Below are 20,714 nucleotides of genomic sequence, written 5' to 3'. Positions count from 1 at the left end.
GACTGAAGTCCGAAAGAGAAATACTGGTATTCCACTTTCGCTGGCTTCTGTTCGCTCTCAACGCACACTGCTGCCAGTCTGACAGAATTGGTATCTCCCTTTCGTGCTAAGACTTAAGCTGCACGAGTGTTGCATAGTTCCCCTTCGGCCTCCCGTTTGTCAGCACCTGGCTGCCTTTATACAAGGACGGTAGGTGTGTCCTTCATTGGGCTTCATTTCAAGCAAAGTCAGACTTGACGTTGCTGAAACCGAAAACATGTAATGTTACGCTAGCAAAACGTTTTTTGTTGTTGTTTTTTTTGTGTGTGAGGCTGTTGCATTTGTGTGTCGTGGTTTGGAGATGACCCGTCAAACTACAAATTCACTTTCCCCACTGTCAAAGACACCTGTGTAATTTGCCATTAGGGGAAACATTTCAAATATTCATATCCACTGTCGGTCATTTTAATATAGTTTGGCTATACTTTTATTAATCGAATATAATTGGCACTTATGTATCTCCAAAAATGTCAGTTTGGAATCCCAGCAGTAGTCTTTGCCAGATGACCAGGTGAATGTGGCACTATAATAAGTGCTATAATCTATCTACTTATGCCTGTTATAAGACACAGTGTTTAGTATTCGCGTACTCTTAACAACTCGTAAGTTGTTTTATGGCCAAATCTTGTGTGTGTGTGTGTGTGGGGGGGGGGGGGGGGTAGGTGTGTGTGTGGGGGGGGGGGTGCGTGCGTGCGTGCGTGTGTGTGTGTGGGTGCGTATGTATGTATATGTATGTACCGGTATGATATATATACCGGTATTATATATATATATATATATAAATATATATATAAATATATACACATATAAAAACTCTGCCTCTTCCTATCTTTAGGTGGGGTGTCCTGCTCTACTATAACATATGTGCCTGGGAGTGTGACATACCTCAGATCTATGGCTACCTCAGGCTCCAACCCTCCTCTGTCTCCCCCAGTTGCTGCCACTGTGCCCGAGAGTTTCCATTATGAAACCAAGTACATTGTGCTCACCTACCTGGGACGGCTGCCTGCTGGTAGACGGCACGCCGTGCTCACGGCAGCTCAAGGTGAGAGAAAACATGCAAGTACAGTATCATGCAGTCATATTTGTGTTTGCATTAAGTATACAGCAAAGGGGACACACTCTTGTCTGTAGATGTATTTATATAGTAAGTGATGCCAAAAGTCACAATAACAGTGTGTGACATCATGCACATTACACTTCACACACAAACAACACAATCAAGACACTTGACAGAAGCACAACTGTTCAGGATGTGAAGCCCCCTGTTTGCATGCTCAATTGACCACTTAACAGCATGTCAACTCAAAGTGACCGTGGACATGAAACACATTCGAAAATGTGCTACCATGTTGTGCCTTTTGGTGCTTTAATCCTTGTTGTGTTGTAAGGAAGCTGCATGCTAAACTAGCAATATGTCACACTCTTGTTGCCATGACTACTGCTTCTTCTGCTTCCATTTGTTCTTCTACTTTTGTTTGGCGGTTGGAAAATATTTTTGGTCATTACCACAACCTTCTTTAGCTTGCTCTAAAGAAGGTGGCCACTCGCAGCAATAGTCTTCTACATCTTCTTCTTCCTTTTCTACTTTCTTCTACTTTCTTTTTGCGGTTGGCAGATACTATTTGTTCATTCCTGCCACCATCTGGCCACCGGCAGTAATGCATCAAAAGTATTCATCACCACCACGATAAGTAACTTAAATGAATACTGTACCTCTCAATATCCATCTATCCATCCATTATCCAAACTGCTTATCCTCAAGGGTCGTGGGCGTGCAGGAGCCTATCCCAGCTGTCTTCGGGCAGTAGGCGGGGTACATCCCGAATCGGTTGCCAGCCAATCGCAGGGCAGACAGAGACAAACAAACATTCACACTCACAATCACACCTAGGGGCAATTTCGAGTGTCCAATCAACTTACTATGCATGTTTTTGGAATGTAAGAGGAAACTGGAGTACCCGGAGAAGATCCACGCAGGCATGGGGACAACATGCAAACTCCATATCAATTATAATGAATCATTGTCTTTGAAAAGGCAGAATTCTTGATTCAGATTTTGCTTGTACTGTAATCTATACATAAATGGCTTGTGAACTTATTCAGCCCCTTTCAACTTCTTGAACTTTTCCACATTTCAGGCTTCAAACAAAGATATAAATTAATAAACAACAGTGGGCCTGCATAGAACACACACGAAGTCCTCAATTTACGAACGCGGCCCGTTCCTACGAATGTAAGCCTGATTTCTGCGGATGTCGGATTTCACCGTTAAAGTCGAAGTCTACGTCAAAATACTTTGGATAAAAAAACAAAAACACATTAAAATAAAAACATAAGATGCTGTAATTACCATTACTGCTGAAAGGTGGACAGAGAAGAAGGAGAGGAGGGCAAAAAAGGCAAAAAATACTGCCGGCGCGCAAGCAGACACGATCGAGACACTCTGCGCATGCTCAACCGCAAGGAATGCTGGTCTTTGTAGTACAGGAAGTGCTTGTATGGGGAAGTGCACAAGCAGAGGTAAACAAGCTCAGAGACGCAGCACAAAAGTACACTTTTGGAGAGAGGAGGAAACCGGCTGCTTCATTCTTGTAGTGAGGGACATGAATATCAAGTGTTTTATTGACAGTTGAAAGTAACGAGCGGAAATGACATCCATTTAAGTCATGACGCCGTGTGCCGCCATACAATGTGGGTTATTCAAATGCCGGAACAACTCTGTCCGCTCAATCATGTAAATGGGTTATTCAGAATGTTTCAGAAATCGGAATTTTGAACACAACCTGAATATTGACTGCATGTAAACGTAGTCACTATGCTGCTGGTGACAAAATGGCGCAGGAGGCACGGGTGTCATAAAGTCGAAACGTCGTAGGTCGCATACGTCGTAATTCGAGGAGTTCCTGTATTCTTTTGGGGTTGACTTCCCCTGTAATGCAATGAAACAGTATGTACAGACCTGGCTAAGAGTTTTGTTAATGTCTCGAATTTTGTTTTCCTAACTTTGCTGCTTTAATTTCGTGTATATGTTTCTTAATTTCAGCATTTGGCTCAGTAGTATTTGTATTCCTGGGAACAGTCAACATTGTAAATACCTGTATTGGCTTTGTTGTGAACATTGTAATCCAACTTAGAAAGGACTTATTTTTTTCACAAAATAAAATAGTAATTATTTAGATATTCTTGACAAATGTTGGAGTGGTGAAGTTGGTGCTAATCAAAATTTTCATTACTGCCAAAAGGTTTGGCCATGATTATGTATATATTAAATTTCTAAACTTACTGAAATATTGTTAGCATAACAAATGAAAGATGAAGAACACAACGGACTCGTTAAAGTTAATTTATTCCAGTAAACTTGAATCAAAAGCCCATTGTCAAGAAAATATGTGCTTGCTACAATAAAATTCCATTTTACTCCTAATTTACATTTGGGAAAAGTTACTAGTATAAATGGAGAGAAACAGTGTTGTAAAGTAATCTGAACGTAACATTGTGTGGGAAGAAAGCAAACGGTGTGCACGTAAAGAAAAAAGAAGGACTTTTCTGTATTTCCTGTCCCCACAGTTGTCGTGTGTGCGCTTGGCGTGGGTGTGGCCAGGCAGATGAATGACTGATCCCTGCTTTCCGCATGACCCACTCCAATTTCTGACAGCTTGTCATGTGCAATCACCGTAGGATCACTCACACATTAATGGAGCCAAGCAGGATAGCTGGCCTTGTAGCTGCATGATTGAATGCTGAAACAGCACCAAGCCAACAGCAAAAAACAACAGCGGTTCTCTGGGTATTCGTGTCCAAGCTATGGTTGGCCTGAGCGGGTGTGTGTGTGTGTGTGTGTGGGGGGGGCTTTTTTCGACAGTCCAAAAATGTCCTCTGGTTGTATTTCCTGGCTCTTGCTGTCGCAAGCAATCATTCTTTGCCACATGGGCAAGTGAATTCTTTTCTTTATTAAATTCATACTTGACCTTTTATACCGAATTTCTACATTGTGAATATGAAAGATTGTGCTCCCGCCAAGTAGATGTTGAATCAGTTGTTGTGTTTACCTTGCGTGATTCATCATGCCCTGAGCTGTGTCGACTGAATCTTATAAATATTTCAGTCAGGGCGTGAGCTCTGCATGTGTGCCTTGCGTGTATGCAGTATGGGGGCACCTTGATCAGTTTATTATTTTAAGCGCAGCAACATGTTGAATAGAGAATGTCTGAATGTTGTGAAACTAAAGACTGAAAAGCAGTGGCTGCAGCATTTAGGATGTTTACACACTGATTCCACTGTTATAAAAGTAGTGCTGTTGTACACAGATTCCTGCAAACAATTCTACACTGCAGTGTTTCCATATGAACGAAAAATTGCGCATTGCTCACTCAGACCTACAGTGCAAAACAGTGGTCGACCCATTTGTTAGGATTTAGAAAATGCTACCCTTATAAATAATGGAAAGTGGAAAGAGAAATAATCTTTACCTGAGTCAAGCTATCGTTGAGAATCTTTAACCATATAGGTTTAAAAAAAAAAGTAAAACCTGCAATGTACACTAAGCGGATTGGTTTGTGATGATGGTAGTTTGTGACCTATCCCATGAAATAATGCATACCATTTCATTACATGATATACATGAGGCACATGTAGTATCATGCGAGTAAAAGCATTTCCTGCTGGGGTGGACTACTAATAGCCTCTTCTATGTCTTCATAACATTGCATGCTGCAAATGATCAGCGAGCAACATGGTCTCACAGGAAATGAAAAGTTAAGCGCTATGTTCCAACTGTATTATTTGTTCCACAAACGGGATTCTTTTTCCATGAGTTCCATGCACGTCCATCTTCTGTACTGCGTGTCCTCATGAGGGTGTCAGGTGTGCTGTAACCTATCCCAGCTGATTTAGGGCAAGAGGCAGGATGCATCCTGGTCCGTTTGCCGGCCAATCGGTAGGGCACATATAAACAAACAACCACAGTCACATTCACACCTAAAGACAATTTAGAGGCTAACACGCATGTTCTTTATAATGTGGAAGAAACTGGAATACCCGTGGAGACAGGGAGAGCATGAGGACTTCATACTTCATCAATATGTTTTTCTTGATATTGTGACAGAAGGTTGAAAAGGTTACAAATGTGATTAGGCTAACAATATGTTGTTGTGTGTTTCAAATTTAATTTCAGGAGATTCAGAGAGCGAGCGTGCCAGCATTGCTAAAGAGCAGGTAGAAGAAGAGCTAAGACGACTTGAAGATGAAATTGATGCCTGTAAGTAGCTCACTCAATCACGCGCAAGTAGACACTCAAGCGGTTGTTGCCCTGATAAAATGACACTTTATTGAAGCTAAGGTTTTTTTCCCGCTCCTATTTTTTTTTCCCTGTTACTTTCTTGACGTGTTCCCAAACCTGCCTGAGCTAGCATTGTTTTTGCATTCCCAGCCTTTTCCAGCACAGGTTTCGAGCGTCGCACGTCCTTGGTGTTCAGTCCAGTCAACCCTGAGACATCAATTGAAGACTGTCTCGCTGAGCTGGGAGAGCGTGTGCTTCGAGAGCTGGACGCACACCTGACAGAAGCTGTACGCACACTACTCGCAGGGTCAGTTTGTTACTCTATCAACATGTTACAACGCTGCTACACATCTGCGGGACAAGGATGGCTGCATTTCATTTCCTTTAAAAGTGAAATTCAGTCTTTGAGGCTCCGAATGGGCATTTGACTTTGGGAAAAATTGTCAATCAGTAATCAATGAAAGGCTTATCATAGCGGACGCTTAGTTGGTCTTTGAGTATAAAAAATGGTAGTAGAAGTCAGACGGTTTTCAGTCAGACATTGTCGCGCACTGAGAAAACTCAATTGACTCCACAGCCCAGCCAACTTTATCAAGAATATTCATTTCCCACCACCATTAATCAGGCACACATTTACACTTTGACTGGTGCAGTAGAATTAAGACAGCATGGGCAAATGTGTGTCTAAAATTGGCATTAAAAGAAATCAACACTTCTGCTCACTAGATGTTACACTTAAAGTATTTCATGACTTCATGTCTGTGTTTTAGGCCGCTAGAGTTTGAGAGATTCCGAGATACGACGCTGGACCTGTTAACACACACACAGGGAGGGTGGAGCAAGGTGAACTTTTACTTTTCCATTTCACACATTTTTGCTTGAAAATCAAAGAGTTGCTATTATTCTGGCATTTTTGGTGCTGCGCCATTTATTGCTACTATAATTTCAATTTATTTATATGTATTTTCTTTTTTTTCACCCCGTGCTGCTTTTATCCATCTTCACATTTCCTCTTTTCCTCCCTCATGCACTGCTCTCTTTTTCTACTTTCTCCACTCACCCTCCGATACTTCGAAACCCCTTTCCTCATTGAACTTCCTCTATTCCACTTGCTCCTTATTTATTCTTGTACACCCGCTCTCCTTCTTCATTCCTACTTCCTTGTTGCCGATTTACTACTTCCTCTTTGTATCTCAGGTGCTTGTGCCTTTGGTGTTGCTTCATGCTTTACAACGTGAAGATCACCCTTTGTCAACCCTGCTTCATCTTGGTGTGCGCTTCTTGGAGGAGTCTCAGGGTGAATACATCAGCCAGCAAGGGGGATACGTGAGTGCTATACATTTTTACTTTCTGTGCTTCAAATTACTGTACTGTATATGTTACTAGACATAGGCAAATATTCTTACGTACATTTCTCCACATAAAAAGACATTTGCAATGGCTCACTACAAGGCCGATTTGTCCCAGTCAATAAAGTTAATAATAATAATAATACAAGTTAGATCCATCCATTCCATCACCTGAGCCGCTTTAACCTCACGAAGGTCGCTGGCATGCTGGCGTCTATGCCAGCTGTTTTCGTGCAGTAAGCGGGGTACACCCTGAACCGGTTGCCTGCTAATCGCAGGGCACACATAGACAAACAAATCTTACAATCACACCCAAGTACAATTTAGAGTGCTCAATTAATCTACCGCACATGTTTCTGGAATGTGGGGTGAAACCGGAGCACCTGGAGAAACCCATGCAGGCGCGGGGAGAACTTACAAACTCCACACAGGACGGCCGGAGCCGGATTCCAGCCCCTAACCTCTGCACTGTGAGGCGGACATGTTAACCAGTTTTCACCGTGCCGCCGATTCAAGTTAAAATTCATTATAATTGAAGCAAAGCACAGGTCAGCCACATATCGCTGGCGTCAGGTGGAAACCTTACGACTCCAGAACCGTCTCTTTTCAGGCAAGCAAAAAAACAGCATATGCTCATGGCACATGCTCAAACAGAGCGAGTCATTCTCAACACTTGAAATCAGTAACTAATTAGCAAAAAAAAACAAAAAAAATACCCACTAGGACTAGGGGAACGACGAATCGATTTGTGAACAAATATGAAATTGACCAAATCTGAACATAGATGCTTTTGGCCCGATGCCAGCGTTATAGCGTATAAGGATGATTATCAGTGATTAAAAGGGTCAAAATGTGCTTTTCTGGAGCCTTTAAATAAATTATGTGAAATGGATGGATTACTCAAGGGTTGCGATTGGCTGGCAACCAATTCAGGATGTAACCCGCCTACTGCCCAAAGACAGCTGGGATAGGCTCCAGCACCCCCACGACCCTTGTGAGGATAAGCAGTTCGGATATCGGATGGATGGATACTACAAAGGGCCTGTCATTTTGAATGTCTCACTGTTCTGTATTTGTAGCATACTTTAAATGAACACAGGAGGGCGTCAGTGAGCTACTTTCACAGATCCAGTTCCACCGTTTTCAAATTATACTGCTTAATAAGATCTCTAAATTTAGATGAACACTCCATTAAGTATAGTAAGTACATACTTTTATCTACATAGCAAAAATAGGTTACTGACCTACAATCATGTAACGGTACTCTTGACTAATAAACTTGATTATAATTAATATTCGGATTGATTTGCCCTCACAGGAGAATATGTGAAAATGCTTGCCTGTGCAATAGTTAACAACATTCTACCTTTTCTAGCTCAGTCTTGAGATTTTATGTTCCTCAGTAATTAAACTGTTTCAGGATTCCAACCACAAATACGTTAAGAAAAAAAGTGTTTTCTCAGGCATCCTACAATTAACAAAGATATGAGTATACTGTATGTCATTGTAATATTTTGAGAAGTCAATGAACAATTTCTTCAACTGCTGCAGTTTCTTCCTTGAAAGTTGGAACACAGTCCTTTATGGCCTTAGTGAGTCTTTAATGCTCCACCACTAAAACACTGTCACAAAACCTCGCTATGAACAAGGTCATGCTGACGTATGCGGCGTCATGAGATTTGACATATTAACCCCCCCCCCTCCGCTTTAGTCCATATGAACTCAATTGTATTTTTCATCTTGTGCGATGCAATGATATAAGAACACAGTGTGCTCGTTCTGAACAAGGCTGCATTCTTGCCCAGCGTTATGTCACAGGGGATGAACAGATGATGTGCAGGGGCAGGATCAGCAGTGGAGGGGTGAAGAGAAAGGAGGCGGCCGCCTGTGCACAGGCTCGATGATTGGAAGGGAGCGAAAGTAGCTTGGTGGCAGCGAGAGCAACGTGAAATCTGCGTCTCTCCGACGGGCTTTTCTCCGCTAGTTCTCCTTCTACTGTACGTTGAGCTTGTTTGTCCAGCTAAGCGAAAAGCAGAGAGTTTGCAGACTTTGCACTCAGGTAGGATGTACTTTTTTTCAGCGTTACTCTACTGTTGGAGCATCCATTTTAACGATTTGGTAGTATTTTCTGATTTTTGTCGTTGTTTTGTGGGTACTTATAAATACAGACGTTGTACCATTAGTTTTCGGAAAGATTTGGACAGCGATGGACTTTTTATCATTTATATACCAACATTGTTTTAAAAGAAATAATAGCGGCATTTACCACTTGTGCAATTTCCAATGGGTTAGAAATGAATTCAATGAAAAACGTGCCGTAGTTAAAAATGTCTTTTTACACAGACACACACCAATTGGGCATGTACCTTTTTATCGTATATTAAACGAAAAGCAAATCAAATGTTATACACGTTACAGAGTCATTTGTTACTCATTTCAGAATACAATGCAGATTATTTTGACCTGAATGTGTGTGTGTACACTTCATTAGGCCAGAACAAAACCAGTAGCCCCCCTTAAACAGAACACAGCCAGGGGCACGCAAGAGGGGGAGGACATGTATGGGTCGTTTTTTTGGGGGTGGGGGGGGTGCTAGAAAATGGCCTAGTAAGAGGTAGTGAGGTTTTCGAGACCAGTGACCTTCAAGCTCATCCAGCTAGTACATACTTTGTTTGCGTTCTGTCTTCTGGTCTCCAAGCTTGCAGTAAAAGCTGCACATCAGCTATTTCATGTGACACCTTGCGTGCGTGACACTCACATTTTGCCAAACTGCAGTTTGGAACCAAGTGCTGCCGGGACGAGATCCTGTAATGACTTTGGCCCTGCCGCTGTCACGGCACGTTCCACCGCGTCCTGAACAGTGCGACCGTGCTCTCCCAATGTTATGTAAGCTCAATCTCTCGCCAGCTCATGCGTGAAATATGTGCATCACCATACCTCGACTTGGACACAAATCTGGAATAGAGCAGAGTGCCTGACGGGCTGCCTGACAGAAATAGCTCTCACGATCCTGTCGAAATATCATCACAAGGGATTAGAATGGCCCACTTGTAACGCGTTTGTCCTCTATGTATTTCAGTCCACGTTCAATTTCAAGACCGGTCAATTTCTAATTTGGACTGAAAGGTGAAAGACGCAGCTGACTTTGCATACGCCCTTTCTTTTTTATCAATCGTGTTCATGTCTTGTCGCTTTAGCCATATTGTTGGCACGCAGCATCCAGGACAAAAACGTGCACCTCTTTTGTTCCAGTTCCAGTTCTCATCAAACCTGTTTTCTGTGCCAACAGCGGTACACAATTTTAGTGTTATCACAAAAAGCGAGTGTAGTCCTTTAATCTCCCAAGATATACTCACGTATTATGGAACATCATCAGGCATGTTTCTCCAGAAAAGTTGAGTTCAACTTCTAATTGTTTGTCTCCAGGGACATTCGATGTTGAAGGTTCCACTGTATTTATGAGTCTCTCTCTCATTACGTTTTACAAATTATAACATCTGAAAAAGGGTGATTAAAAAAAAGAAGCATTAAAATGACTAATTACATGAATGTATTTAAATAATTAGATTACAGTTACTAATTATTACTGCCATGGGATACATTACTGTGATAAGGTCCGTGTACAACATGTAATTCCTGCTTTCTTGTCAGTGGGCTTTTTGAATGAAACTTGAGATAATAATGTGACTTTGAAAACAGGGACAGATTTAGTTTTACGGTTGGAATCGTGTCGTAAGTAACAGGGAAATGTCCCTCCGCTGAGCGGGTTTATTCTCACGTCGGCCACTGTGTGACTTTTTGCTTAGCTGACCTTTACCGATGACATAAAAGGTGCCCGCCTTTCAAATTCCATGTGGTGGCGTTACCTTCGATCTTGCGAATGCCCTGTCATGATTTTCACTTTTGAGTGCTTGTGCTGATTTGCGGTGGATAGTTAAGCGAATACAGCGCAATTCCGTTAATCCTGTCAGTAATGTGCAGTCAGACACGTTGCCCTCTTAGCCGTTTTGTGGGACTTTCCATCCCTCGCATCCGTCACGGATGTTGTGAGGTTTATTAGCGCCCCACGGTGTTGTGTAACCTAACGAGACGGAGGAGCTGTAGGTAGGCAGGAACGTGTTGTTTTTATTGTGCGCTGTCTTCAGGCAAGGGCGGAGAATGGCGGGACAGGCCGATGACTAGCATGACTGATCTGATACTCTTATTGAAGTGGATTTAGTGAGGCTGCTTGTTTGCGCTCTTTCTCATCTGGTTGGTATTCATTATTACGTAACTGCTGAGTGAAGCATTCGCACTATTGTATTCCCCGTCAATTCCAACCGGTTTAATTACTCGTGATAACTTTGCCGTTTTCTCACTGAGCTCAAGGCGTCATATGCATTATTATTATACTTATTACTTATTAAGCCTCCAGTTAGATTGCTCCGACCTCATTCCTATGCTGCTCATAGCCACTAGCGAGCATTTACTACGATACAGTGGAACTTGGGAGGTTGACATGTAAATGGAATGGATCCATTCCAGGGTCAATTTCGTTTCATCAGGTTCATTTAGCCCTCGCGCCCACCTGGGCAATGTGAACGGACGACTTTCTTTTCTGTTGAACTCCGTGGCCAGCGATATCCTGCGGATTTAACACCACATGACAGCACTGTCCCCTTCAGTCCGGATGATGGCGAGTTTGTATCCTGATGGTGCAGGTTTTTTTGTAAAGCACTCTGTCATGCAAATCAGCTTATAGAGAAAGCCAATGTTGGATAACGGTTGTGGCTATTAGGTTTAATCTCGTTCCTGAATGCTGCAGCTGCCACGTTCGACAACATTGTGTCCTTGTGGGGGGGAAAGAAAAAAGACCAAGCCATTTATGATTTTTAGTATACCATGACTAATTACCACTTGTTACTTGTTGTTTGCAGTTAATATCCAAAATGTCTGAATGAGTCGCTTCGAAATGAATATGTTCCCAGCAGGTAGAGAGCATGTCATGCAAATAAATGACTTGGCAGAAAGCAAGCAGTGCACAGCATCGGCGTTTCTGCTTGTCTTTCCGTACAAATACCTGATGAGCTCCTGACTTATTTTTGTTTGCGCATGCTCTTATTAAAACACCGATCCCGTCATCTGAAATGGATTTTATGCATAAGCCAAAGCTGGGGTCTATTTAGATATTGTAACTGTTTGTATGGTCTTTGAGGGCAAATGTGACTTTTTTTTGAATATCCTGGGATCAAATGTGGAGTCTTTGCAACAGACCTTGCTTGATGACATTGACTTCACTGCTTTTGGCTTAGGCAGGCGAACTGGTGCCATTCGGTTGTTCCACGTGATCATATGATACGTTTGGTTACATAACACACGGGCGCAGACTTTTAGCTTTATTCCACCAGGTGCCACACAAAGGTGAATGAAGCACAGCGCTACAGTTGAATGAGAGCGCATCTGGCTTAGGACAAATGAAAACCACATCCAAATATGGAACTATTAAATAAATATCACGCTCTAAAAATATACAAACGGTGCTGTGATTGGAAAAAGTACTTGTATACGCAAAACAGCCAGAGAATAATTGTATTCGTATTGTATGTATATTTTTGCCACCCTCTTTGAGTGGGGTACTTATATTTCTCGGTGACAATATTAACGGGCGGAATGAATGAAAAATTGTACATGGGTTTGCATGAGACTCACTGATACGGGTTAATGGTGTTACCGACTTAGCATTAATGTCAAAGGTTGTCTCTTTATATGTGACCTAGTCCGCCTTTAGCCCGAGGTGTTGATCTCAATTTTTTTCCCCCCTTTTTTTTTAAAATGTAGTGAGGTAAGTATTTATAAAGACATACTGTGCAGTTTGATGCTGATCTCTAGTAAAATTGTTCAGGGGTAAAGCAGAAGCCTTGATGCCATTCTAGTTCTCCTCCATCCACAACGTGCACTCACGACACGGTGTCCTCCACAGGTTGAAATATTTGGCCTCGGTTCAGAAGACGAGCGAGACGCGGCCATCGCCGAAGACAGCAACGACATCTACATCCTGTCGGGGGAGCAAGCGCCCGACCGGCTGAGCCCGCCCTCATCTCTGCTGTGCACGGCTGACAACAGCAGCGGGCACAGCTCCTGGCAGACGGAGAGCTTACCCGTGTCGCTGGCCGGCCACGAGTCGTGGGCACAGGTGTGCGCGATGGACCCCGAAGAGATCAAGAGCCTGGACAGCAACGAGGGCGCAGCCCTGGCCGAGGAGCGCAGCGAAAACAACTCTTCCAACTCGGACATTGTCCACGTGGAGCGCGAGGAAGCCGAGCTGCTGGAGGAAGGCGGTGAAAGCGGTGCCATCGAGGAGAGCATGATGAGTGTTTTGGGTACAGAGAGTGAGCTTGCCCAGCTCAGGGAGGAAAGTCGGAGCCAGATTCCTGTTGCTCCCGTGACCCTGGAGGAACCTGCCTCCTTGATTTCACTGGAGGAGCCTGTTGTAATAGAAACGCCTTTAAGTTTGTCAACAGAACCTTCCCTCATCTCTTTTGAGCCAGAGCTTCTTCCTCCAGCCCCAGAAGCTGCTGCTCCCCCGCCAACTGAACCGCAACCTGTGACACCCTTACCTGTTCCTGCAGTAGAACCAGCACCTGAACCAGAAAGGGCCGCAGCTCCGACGCCTGCCGAGGCTGCGCCCGCATCTCCGGCTATGCGGGCCCAGACCACGGAGCCTGAAGCCCCTTCTGAACCACAATCGGAGCCTGTAACTGTGCCTCCGCAGCACGAAGCGGAGGCCCCGAGTGAGCTCGACATACCAGCGGCTGCAATCCCAGTCCCACAGACCCCCGTGCAGGCCGTCACCCAGGAGCCCCCGGTGCCAGCAGATCCAGCATCAGAGCTCCAAGTTTTGCTTTACGGTGGAGCTGCACTGGTGCTCCTGACGGCCGTGATGGCGTACGGTGTCATAAGCTATAGGAGGAAGTAGAATAGACATGTTTCCTTCTCAGGGGATTAGATCGCACGTGAAAGGTGTTGCGGTAGAAATCAAATGATTTAGTACACTTAAGATGCAATTGTCATCCGAGGCCACATTTAAAACTAGGGATGTAAGGATTCATCGAAAATCGATTTAAAATCGATTCGCCCCGATTAATCGAAAATCGAGTTGATTAAATTCATCTCGAAAATGTCTTGAAACGTTTTCTCATTCCAGATGCATAGCACATTTAGTGTATGTGTGTGTAGTGTGAATGTGTAGATCAAATTATGCTTTCGCGCCAAACATCATTGCGTATTGCGTTTGTAGATGGCTGCAGAACCACACTAGTGCACATAGACAGCATAGTAGCAATTTAAAAAAAATCAAATCGAATCGGGGCTTGAGTGAATCGTTACATCCCTATTTAAAACCCATCGTTCATTTGAGGACAACGCCTCCGACCCACTCAACAGGTGCAAGCACATAAAAGGGAAATAATTGAGTGTATTCCACTCCCCTGATGTTCAAATCAAACGATGATGGTTTTGGTTTCTGTTATTTTTTCTTTTTCACCATTTTGTGTGCCATGACATTCTCCCTACAGTGTTTAAATTGTTCTAATGGATTGTACCACTGCTGTCACTCCTATGTACTATTTTTAAATTAGTAAGGATTCTTCAGTCAGCACACATGGAAATCAAGTATTTCTAAAATATAAATAAATGGATGATGTTTATTCAGCAGACACATTTGCTGTAGTGTAAACAAAGACGCCACATGAAAATCCACATCAATGTGCTGTTTTCCCAACTGCTGTAATTTTTCTCTGCCGTCTTACCCATTTTTATTCAGTATATGATTGGAATAATGGTATCGCTGTGATGTAAACTGCTGAAAGGTTCCTTGTTGGGTGTGCTTTGGGTGGTCCGCCTGTAATTAGAAGTTCCCAAGTTTGCAATCAAAGTGGAAATGTTGACCATAAAAAAAACAAGCGAATGTCCAAAAAGCTCCCATCAAACTTTGTACCTTGAATTTCCTACAGCACACTACTTGAGAATAAAGAAGGTGACAATGGTTTTGTGACGGTATGATTCCATAAAAATCAACACCATTTATTTCGACATTTTCACAAAGCAGAGGTAATTGAATGCATACAGTATTACACCATTTCTTTTATATGAACATATAACAAAAATAACTCACAATAGCATATGTGACAAACTTTACGCAAACTTAAAACTTTGCATTCCTGTTTTCAAAATAAGACCAACGTTCAAAAATGATACATTAACAACTCATTTTTGAAAAGTGGCTTAACATTCCCTTTTTTTCCCCAGGAAACATTTCACAGTTATTCCTTCTCATCCCTCCCGTTTCAAGTCACCTTGCCCTCGGAGGGCTGACGTACTGCAGCGCAGTGTTGAAGAGATCTCTGAGCAGTCGAGGGGTGCGTTCGCACACCTGCTTCACCAGGGTGAGGCTGAGGGCCATGATGACCTTCTCGTGGGGCAGCTGGTCCAAGCCCACCCCCTGCATCATGGCCCTCTGCACCTCGCTTTTGAGGAGGTCCAGCCACTGCTGCAAAACCAAACAGGCAGCCAGTCAGCAAATGACACTTTTGGGGACAGGAAGATCTTAATCTGTTTGTGGGAGCTGAGTTGACACTTGGACACAGTGATACAACTGAAATATCGCAACAATAGATCTTAGACTTGCATAAATAAAACAGGCCTCTACAAGCAGCGCCACTTCAGGGTTCATTTACCAATTTAAGCACGTTTAAGATCACTTCCCAAATCCTCCATCATTTTAAAGCTGTGATAAATAATCTTTTTGAATGGAACCGCTATTGCCAGAGGTCAACCAAGGTGTTCTGGAAAAGTATGCTTGGAGTTTAAACCAAAATGTCCTTCCGTAACCTCTGTTTTGCTTTTTCTTTGGATTCCTGGTGCCACCACAGAAGAGTAGCATTGATGGCAAAAAGGATGACGACATTTGAAGTACAATTTATCAAATACACACGCTTCTGCCCAAGCAGAGTCTAACGTCAACTAATTAATTACACTACACAACACATTAATACCAATGGCCACATAGCAATGTGTTTAAAAAAAAAAAAAATTAGCAGCTTTGGGAACTCTGGAGGTCAACACCAGTGGCCTAGGGTTGGTGGGTTTTGTAAACCCATGGGCCCTCTTGTGGTCACACTTTTTTTTAAAGCACTGGGTGTAACATCAGACTGTGTCAATGCATTGTGTTGGGGGATATGAGCGCCCACCCCCCAATTTAAACTAATCCATGCATCTATTGAATGTGATTAGCTCAGACGGCAACCGTTATTTTTCTGGAAAAAAGCGAGTTAGAGGACATTTGCAATTGCAAAGATGCTTAAAAGGCAGAAACCACGAGAAAATGAGATGTGTGAAGATAAATGGAGGGCAAAAACAAACAAAAAAAAAAGTTAAATGAGGATGCGGCCAAACTGACAGATGTCTTCTCTTCGTGGTGGGAGCAGCCAGGCCAGGGACGACACGGCTCCGAGCAGCAGCACGGCCACAGCAGGTAAACAAGCACAGTCTGCCTCATGAAATCCATCCGTCATGTGCTTGTTTGAAGCCGATACGACAAACGCCCTCGGAGGAGATCTTGTTTGCTTAAACAGGTGACCTTTTTAACCAAACTTTTACTTTGAAGGGGGAATTGCAAACTTCCTGTTGAATTTAGCCAGGAATTGTCAATGTATGAAATGTCTTAACAACTTCTGAACTCATTTATTTTGAATTTTTCAATAGCACTTTCATGTTAACCAATGTTTACCTAAGTTATTCGATTTTGTGGTGCAATGGCACCTTGAGTTGTTTATTAGAGCCAAATTGTATTTTGTTGTATTGTATTGGGAAAGTGTTGATTTGCCATTGGAATGTAATGGCACCTTAAAGTGGAAGTCAACTCAAACATATTTTTTTCAAGAATATGTTCGATGCAAGCCCACTAGTTGAAACAAGGCATTCTGATAAATATTGCGTTTTGTGGAATAAGAGTTAATCTACCCGTTTTTAGCCATCTCGGGAGGCGGCCATTTTGTGACTTCTGTCGACTGCAAATGACATCACAACTGCTCATGGCTCAGGTAACGACCAATCACGGCTGACCTGTTTTCTGAAGCTGAGCCGTGCTAGGTCGTTATCTGAGCCCTGAGTAGTTATAATGTCATTTTCAGTCGACAGAAGTGACAAAATGGCCGCCCCCAGAGATGGCTAAAAAGGGGTGGATTTTACTGTTAAACGCATATCCCACAAACACAATATGAATCAGAATGCCATGCTTCGACTAGTGGGCTTGCATAGAACATATTCTTGGAAAGAAAATATTTGGGTTGACTTCCACTCTAACTGATTCACTGCCAATGACATATTTATTTGTCTCTTCAGTCCAGCCATTCAATCCCAGGAATGTATTCATATTTTTTTCACATTTTTGGCAGTGAATGAGTTAATGTCTCCGCCCACCCACCCACCTTTCTCCTAGGAGGAACATGAATCCTGATGGTAGGAGTGATATCTAAATTACGGGAATACTTGACGATGCCATCCGGCATTTTTATTGCACTATAGTACAATATACCAGTAAACAGGTCTGAAATAAACAGTTCTCGTGTACTTCACCCATGACGTCACAGGGATTACGTGAAGCGTCCAAAACGTACGATATGGCTGCATAGGGCGCATGTCATTGTTTTGATACTCAATCGTTTTGAATCTTTTTTTCATGAAAATAGATGCCATTGATGTTTGCACCTTTATTCCTTCTACACACTAATGGAATGCTGGAAAATACATTTTAACCGATCTGTTCCTTTATGCAGGGCAACAATTACTTGCATTTGTTCGCTATGCATGGCAGAGCTTAGTGCCCACCCCCCCGCAGATAGCGGGCGTTTACCGAATTAGATATGTAGAAGTTGAATGTATGATACTGGACCTCCGTGGATTGTGTAGTGTACCCAGTGTTGTTTCTGTGAGGTGAGTGTCTTGAGAGCAGACTCACTTCACTGGGTGAGGACATGACATTCCTGTGCAGGTTTCGGGCAGCCTGGTCCACAACATTCTGCTCAAGTTGGGCGGCAATTTCCCTCAGTCGAGCTGCGACCTCCTGCAGGTCTCTCGCTTCGCCTTCACCACCTACAGGAAGTCACAAATATGTGTTTGTGTTCAAGCCGTTTGTTATGAATGGCTTAGAAAGCAGCAAAGTTGTCTGTAGTGTTTTCTTTTTTTTTTTTTTTTAAATGCCAGGACAACTTGGTAGGGTAGCGGTTCACTGACTGTGTGTAATTTGCACACAACCCAAAACCCTATATTGGTTAATAGAAGACTAAATTTAAATTGTCCACACTCCACAGGTGTGAATATTATTTTATCTATACGTGCACTGTGATTGCCTGGTGACCAGTTCAGGGCGTAGTAGGGACAGTGAACCGGGAAGCATTAACAGATGTGACACAGCAGATTCATAGATGCATTGAACCATTGCCACTCAATGGCCTTATTTAACAGAATTGTTCATGACGAATGTGCCAGCCTTAACTAAAAATCACCAACTAATAATAGTGATTTAAAAAATATATATTACTGGCTAATTTATCCTTTTTTTCAGTTCACAACATTAGTAAATTTATGGGAGCACTTCTTTTGAGTTTAGTTGGAATCGCCGACGGAAGCCCGTTTAAAATTAGTGGACCGGCCTGGAGACAGGTACTATTTCTTCCCACACGGAAAAAAAGGCGAATGACGGACAACGGAAGGGTACCCACGCTGCAGACGGATGACGAATAACGGACGCTCAATTTTTAGTAATATGCCCAGCTCTGCTTCTCGTGTAGGAGCTGCAAATAGTCTAAGGACGAATCCCCAGGCTTGCGCTTTACGGTCTTCGCTGAAGTGCACACGTAGTCGAAGTGCACGAAGGGTTCGAGGGCGCAGGTTACAAATGTACAAAAACTACAGAATCGGGACACTGCGTGTGACATCGTCGACTTATACCCCTGCGTCAGCGAGCATGGGTTGTTGTTTTGGCAATTTTGCTGTTTAAAATTACATTTAAACTTCAGTAAAGTAGTAGTAAAGTAAAACTTGGGCTCGGTCTTCCAGTCGATGGGAGCTATGGCTCCATTATTTGAACTATTCGTGGCACCTGCATGATATGTGGTGACAAATTTTGTAATAATCGGATATTCACACTTAAGAGATATTTAAAAATGATCTGGATTGTTATCAGGCTTCTCAAGAGGTTGCTGATGAGCTGATCATTTGAATCAGGTGTGTTACAGCAGGGAGAGATTGAAAACCTGCAGGACAGGTGCCCTCGAGGACCGGAGTTGGTGACCCCTTTCCTACACACTTGTATCCTTGGTGGGAACGCGCAAATGAGGGGCACAAGGCTGCAAGTGTGGGTATTGGGATTGGTCCTAAATAATGGAGCCATAGCTCCCATCGACTGGAAGACCGAGCCCAAGTTTTATTTTACTACTACTTTACTTAAATTTTAATATAATTTTAAACAGCAAAATTGTCAAAACAACAACCCGCGTCTCCATGCTCGCTGATGCAGGGCCATACGTTGATGACGTCACACGCACTGTCCCAGTTCTGCAATTTTTGTTGTTCGACTACGTGTACACTTCAGTTAAGACCGCAGGGTGCAAGTGTGGGTATTGGGCCTTTGTTTTCACCGACTTGACCGCCATCTCGACATGTGACGTAATTATGGCGTAGGCTCGGAATTGTCCATAGGCGATTACTATTTGGTCCGGCCGGCCAAAATGGCGGATAGACGGACGGCGAAAGCAAACGCCACAGTATCGTGTGGCCCACGGTTATGGGGAAACTCCTAGTTAACGTTTCAACTATCTTTGAGACACCATTCCTGGAACTTCTCTGACACACTTTCATTGTAATTAACAGAATCTGTACTTTTACCAGTATTTCTATTTTAAACACAAGTACAATGTCTGCACTTCTACTTGAGTACAGAAGTGAGTACTTGTGCCAACTCCGCGTGTACTCACCAGGCCAGTAAAGCTCCACGAGCGGCTCTATGTCGGCGATGGAACCTGGGATGGTGCTGGGCAGGTTGCCGTCACATTCGATGACTCCGTACTCTTCTTCGCAACTGTTCCTCCAAGTTTCTGTGAGCTCTACACCCAAAAAGTAAACCGCCTTGTTGTACTGCACGTTACTGCAGTCCGCCTGGAGGAAACTCAACAGCACCAAAGTGGCGTTTTGCTTGCTGTCCAACTTCGTCAAATCATCCATCACTTTGCTGTTTACGTCCTTAATGAGAGACGGATTTAAAGTTAAAGTTCGTCAAATACACATTTGACTGTGGCAGGGTTCTAAAACATTTACCAGGGCAGGAACGTGAAGCAACAGTAACAAATATTTGTCGACAAGTACCACCAAGTTAGTTTTAATCAACAGCCTTCATCAAAAGGAGCTACGGTGTCTCAAATGCCACGAAAAGCTAGTCAGGTTAGTTTTTAATGCGCGCCTATAACTCAAAGTTAAGCTACAAGACTGAGTCGTTGGAACGGTAGCTAGCTTGCTGAATCAAAATTTTTAAATCAGTTTTTTTTTTTATATCAGTTTATATTCGCCACAGTAAAAACCCGTGTTACTTACAATACCGCGCAGTCCCTGCTTATTGGACGCACCACAGCAGCTTCCTCTGCTCTGGGCTACACATTTTCACTTTCGCAACTGACGTTTCTCCAGAAGGTGGATCTTATCACTTTGGATTGTGTCTTGCTGCATAATCAAATGATCTGGTCACGCGGCATTAAAACGCTTTCCTTTTCAAAGCGGCAAAGCCGCAATAAAACAGAACAAAAAATAAACCATCCCAATAACAAAGTCAACGTTAGTTAGGTCGTTTAATCAACTGGATAGCAGATGGCTTTATAAAATGGATATGAAACATTTTAAACAGGAAGGAAGCCCAACCACAGTCCTACTGTTGTCTTTGCTAGCGTTTTCAACTTAAGTATCAGTGTGGTGACAGAATGATAAGATGAACAACAACTCAATGGAAAGTCCCCACG

General features: G+C 43.0%; 2 protein-coding genes across 4 annotated transcripts; one reads left to right on the top strand and one right to left on the bottom strand.

Moving 5' to 3' along the window:
- The first annotated feature begins 24 nt into the window (after positions 1–24).
- Positions 25–14,692, top strand: bcl2l13 (BCL2 like 13). Its single transcript, XM_086027676.1, has 7 exons — positions 25–189; positions 875–1,084; positions 5,216–5,299; positions 5,471–5,627; positions 6,091–6,163; positions 6,518–6,646; positions 12,629–14,692. The coding sequence occupies exons 2-7, from the start codon at positions 934–936 to the stop codon at positions 13,622–13,624; spliced, it is 1,590 nt and encodes a 529-aa protein (XP_085883802.1). The 5' UTR covers positions 25–189; positions 875–933; the 3' UTR covers positions 13,625–14,692.
- Position 14,693: 1 nt separating this feature from the next.
- On the bottom strand, positions 14,694–20,683 carry bida (BH3 interacting domain death agonist). Of its 3 annotated transcripts, none has more exons than XM_086027685.1 (4): positions 20,296–20,683; positions 19,683–19,947; positions 17,666–17,799; positions 14,694–15,196 (listed from the first exon to the last, which is right to left on the bottom strand). In XM_086027685.1, exons 2-4 carry the CDS (start codon positions 19,927–19,929, stop codon positions 14,999–15,001), a joined length of 579 nt encoding a protein of 192 aa, XP_085883811.1. In that variant the 5' UTR covers positions 19,930–19,947; positions 20,296–20,683; the 3' UTR covers positions 14,694–14,998. The 3 variants fall into 3 exon arrangements, with proteins under 3 accessions (XP_085883811.1, XP_085883812.1, XP_085883810.1); XM_086027686.1 differs by lacking the exon at positions 20,296–20,683 and adding an exon at positions 20,023–20,289; XM_086027684.1 differs by lacking the exon at positions 20,296–20,683 and having other exon boundaries at positions 19,683–20,289.
- Between the last annotated feature and the right edge of the window lie 31 nt (positions 20,684–20,714).

The sequence above is a fragment of the Filicampus tigris genome, chromosome 4 (genome assembly GCF_054856515.1).
Source record: "Filicampus tigris isolate MCC_2025a chromosome 4, RoL_Ftig_1.0, whole genome shotgun sequence".
Lineage (NCBI taxonomy): Eukaryota > Metazoa > Chordata > Actinopteri > Syngnathiformes > Syngnathidae > Filicampus > Filicampus tigris.
This window is presented reverse-complemented; position numbering and strand designations above follow the sequence as displayed.